At 52.9% G+C, this 204-nt stretch overlaps 1 protein-coding gene across 1 annotated transcript in view; it reads right to left on the bottom strand.

The window, feature by feature from the left end:
• LOC119594512 (cell wall protein DAN4-like) overlaps positions 1 to 204 on the bottom strand; it is a 7,815-nt gene that overhangs the window by 3,545 nt on the left and 4,066 nt on the right. Inside the window, exon 2 of the mRNA XM_037943542.1 lies at positions 38 to 187. Within this exon, the coding sequence (XP_037799470.1) occupies positions 38 to 187 (150 nt within the window). The remainder of the gene's footprint in view (positions 1 to 37; positions 188 to 204) is intronic.

The following is a 204-nucleotide window of genomic DNA, read 5'->3' as shown; positions in this document are numbered from 1 at the left end:
ATCGAAAAGTTGAATGTCTGCACAAGCCTTAACTCACACGGGACAAAGAGCTCCACGCAGTCGTAGAAATCGGTCCCAGTGACTGTGAGAAGGAGCGACAAGCCTACTGGGACCCCGTCGAACTGCACTGATGAATCAGAAGTGGTTCTGCAGTCTTGCTGCAGGCAGACTGTGACGATCGGCGGTGCTGGTGAGAACAGTTTG

Source organism: Penaeus monodon, chromosome 34 (assembly GCF_015228065.2).
Source record: "Penaeus monodon isolate SGIC_2016 chromosome 34, NSTDA_Pmon_1, whole genome shotgun sequence".
Classification (NCBI taxonomy): domain Eukaryota; kingdom Metazoa; phylum Arthropoda; class Malacostraca; order Decapoda; family Penaeidae; genus Penaeus; species Penaeus monodon.
The sequence above is the reverse complement of the archived record's forward strand: the minus strand, read 5'-3'. Positions and strand labels throughout refer to the sequence as shown.